Raw genomic sequence first — 3,420 nt, 5'->3', positions numbered from 1 at the left:
AGAATTACGTGTCATTGTAGTAAACAGGCGAGAGAGTAGGGCATTTTATTCTAATCGCTAATCGATAATTAGCATTAGCCCAAAATATAGTTTTTTTTTCATCTCGTAAAACTGGCGGAGCGATAGGCCCAATCGTTCACAAAATAAACTTCACTACAACTACAGTTTATAGCAGGCAACAATGAATCGACCTGCAAAAATTTTCAACAGAACTGCGGGTTATAGCAGTCTTATTACATTTGCAGTACTCTTGATTGCGTGGTTAGCCGGTTTTTCATCACGTCTCTTCGCTGTAATCAGGTTTGAATCAATCATCCATGAGTTTGATCCATGGTTCAATTATCGGGCTACCGCCTATATGGTGCAACATGGATTCTATAAGTTCTTAAATTGGTTCGATGAGAGAGCATGGTATCCATTGGGCCGTATTGTGGGTGGAACTGTGTACCCAGGCCTTATGATAACATCGGGTGGTATACACTATATTCTACATGCTCTAAACATTCCCGTACACATACGTGATATCTGTGTATTCTTGGCTCCAGTATTCAGCGGACTTACTGCCATCTCTACATATTTGCTAACAAAGGAGTTGTGGTCATCAGGTGCTGGTCTTTTTGCTGCAAGTTTTATTGCCATTGTGCCCGGGTACATCAGTCGCTCCGTTGCCGGTTCTTATGACAATGAAGGTATTGCTATATTCGCATTGCAGTTCACCTATTTCTTATGGGTCCGAGCTGTTAAGACTGGGTCTGTCTTTTGGTCTGCCGGAGCTGCCTTATCATACTTCTACATGGTATCTGCATGGGGTGGTTATGTGTTCATCATTAATTTGATTCCCCTGCATGTCTTTGTTTTACTTATAATGGGCAGATACTCGCCACGATTATTGACCAGCTACAGCACTTTTTATATATTGGGCTTGATACTTTCTATGCAAATTCCCTTCGTTGGATTCCAGCCTATACGTACCAGCGAACACATGGCTGCCATGGGTGTATTCCTGCTTCTGTTGGCTGTAGGAGCATTAAAACATTTGCAAACGGTGCTTTCACGTAATGAATTCAAAAAGCTCTTCATTGTTGGAGGTCTTTGTGCAGCTGGAGTGGTGTTTTTGGGTGTAGTTACGCTTACAGTAATGGGTGTTGTGGCACCTTGGAGTGGCCGTTTCTATTCATTATGGGACACTGGCTATGCCAAGATTCATATCCCTATCATTGCTTCGGTATCTGAACATCAACCTACAACATGGTTCTCCTTCTTCTTTGACTTGCATATATTGGTGTGTGCCTTCCCAGTTGGTGTTTGGTACTGCATCAAGAAAATCAATGACGAGCGTGTCTTTGTGGTGCTTTATGCCATTAGTGCAGTGTATTTTGCCGGCGTGATGGTTCGTTTGATGTTAACATTGACACCTGTTGTGTGTATGCTTGCTGGAGTTGCATTCTCTGGTCTCCTGGATGTTTATTTGCGGGAGGATAATTCAGCTCCTGCTGCCAGCAGTGCTGTTACAAATGCAGAAGAAAATGACGAATCACCAAGTGAAAAGAAACTTCTATACGATAAGGCTGGTAAGCTTAAGCACCGTGTCAAACATGATCCCCAACAAAGCGAAAGTAACAATGGTGTGGGTTCTAATCTAAGGAGCATTGTTATCTTGGCCATTCTTATGATCTTGATGATGTTTGCCGTTCACTGCACCTGGGTGACGAGCAATGCCTATTCTAGTCCTTCTATTGTGTTGGCCTTCCACAACAGCCAAGATGGATCTCGCAACATTTTAGATGATTTCCGTGAAGCCTACTATTGGCTATCTCAAAATACTGCTGATGATGCTCGCATTATGTCCTGGTGGGATTATGGCTATCAAATAGCAGGAATGGCAAATCGTACTACGCTTGTGGATAACAACACTTGGAATAACAGTCACATAGCTTTGGTGGGCAAAGCCATGTCCTCTACCGAAGAGAAATCTTACGAAATAATGACATCATTGGATGTGGATTACGTTCTAGTAATCTTTGGTGGTGTTATTGGCTATTCTGGTGATGATATCAACAAATTCCTATGGATGGTACGTATTGCTGAAGGTGAACATCCCAAAGATATTAAAGAGAGTGACTATTTCACGGACCGTGGTGAATTCCGTGTTGACAGCGAAGGTGCTCCCGCCCTCCTCAATTGTCTAATGTACAAACTTAGTTACTATAGATTTGGTGAATTGAAACTGGATTACAGAGGTCCTGCGGGTTATGACAGAACTCGTAATGCCGTCATAGGTAACAAAGATTTTGATTTAACCTATTTGGAAGAGGCTTATACAAGTGAGCATTGGCTAGTACGGATATATCGCGTCAAGAAGCCGCATGAATTTAACAGACCCTCACTAAAGCCAGACGAACGAACACTAGCACCTACGAATTTCGTATCCCGTAAGAATTTAAAACGTAAACGTGGTTACATAAAGAGTCGACCGGTCGTAGTGAAAGGTAAAAGAACGCAAAAATAAACAGAAATTAATTTTTTTCTAGTTTTTTCTTAATTCCATCACTTTTCTGTATGTCCCCCCGACTGAAGCATATGTACTATGTATTGATGAAGAGCATTTCTGTTTAAACAAATAATTAGCGTTATAAAATAATTATTTCCAAATAAAACTATTTAATAATAATAATTGATGTGTGACTTCATAATAAAAAAAAAATGAGTTTTCATTCACTACGTAAGAGATGCATTTTTTAATACGCTCAATTGGTTTTGCTATTACTGAAACTGATGTGGTATTTGGTATCTTTGGTTATTTTCAATAAATGAATGTAATAAACAATTATATGCTGCTTGTTATGAGTTAGAATGTTCCATTCCGTGGGCATTGTGGTCTCTTTTCATTTGGTTTATCATGGAATTGAACAGCACTTAGTCATAAGAGGAAAATGAACACATTGGATTTGCAATGGACTGAATAGTCTAAGTGAGCCTGATATAACGGGCTGCCACTATATTTAACCTAGGGCATTGGTAAGATTCACTTTGATACAATAACTGTAAATGCTAGAATTCTACCAAAAATGGTAGATTCTTTGCTGTTTGGTAGGTTGGTAGAATTCATGTCGTTATAATATTAAAAATCTTTAAGGCCAGAAGACAATCTTTTCCCTAATTTCAAAAAACAAAAAAAAAATAATAATTTTCGATTATCAAAATAATTTAAGTTTCTACCAATTGCAATTTGTACCAAATATCCTTTAAAATATGGAGATTTGTATCAGACGTTCGGAGAGCCGAAAACAAAAAGTATACAAAGACTTATGGTTGCATAAACAAACCAATTTAACCATGACACTACTCATTGAAAAATCAGCTAAAACTGCTATCGGCGTGTAATGTTATACTTTTTGACTTCAAGGTCTAGCGAACAAC

At 39.1% G+C, this 3,420-nt stretch overlaps 1 protein-coding gene across 1 annotated transcript; it reads left to right on the top strand.

The window, feature by feature from the left end:
* On the top strand, positions 1-2,726 carry Stt3B (catalytic subunit 3B of the oligosaccharyltransferase complex). The gene has a single exon (XM_075302403.1). It carries the CDS (start codon positions 182-184, stop codon positions 2,507-2,509), a length of 2,328 nt encoding a protein of 775 aa, XP_075158518.1. The 5' UTR covers positions 1-181; the 3' UTR covers positions 2,510-2,726.
* The last annotated feature ends 694 nt before the right edge of the window (positions 2,727-3,420 follow it).

The sequence above is a fragment of the Haematobia irritans genome, chromosome 3 (assembly GCF_050003625.1).
Source record: "Haematobia irritans isolate KBUSLIRL chromosome 3, ASM5000362v1, whole genome shotgun sequence".
Lineage (NCBI taxonomy): Eukaryota > Metazoa > Arthropoda > Insecta > Diptera > Muscidae > Haematobia > Haematobia irritans.
The sequence above is the reverse complement of the archived record's forward strand: the minus strand, read 5'-3'. Positions and strand labels throughout refer to the sequence as shown.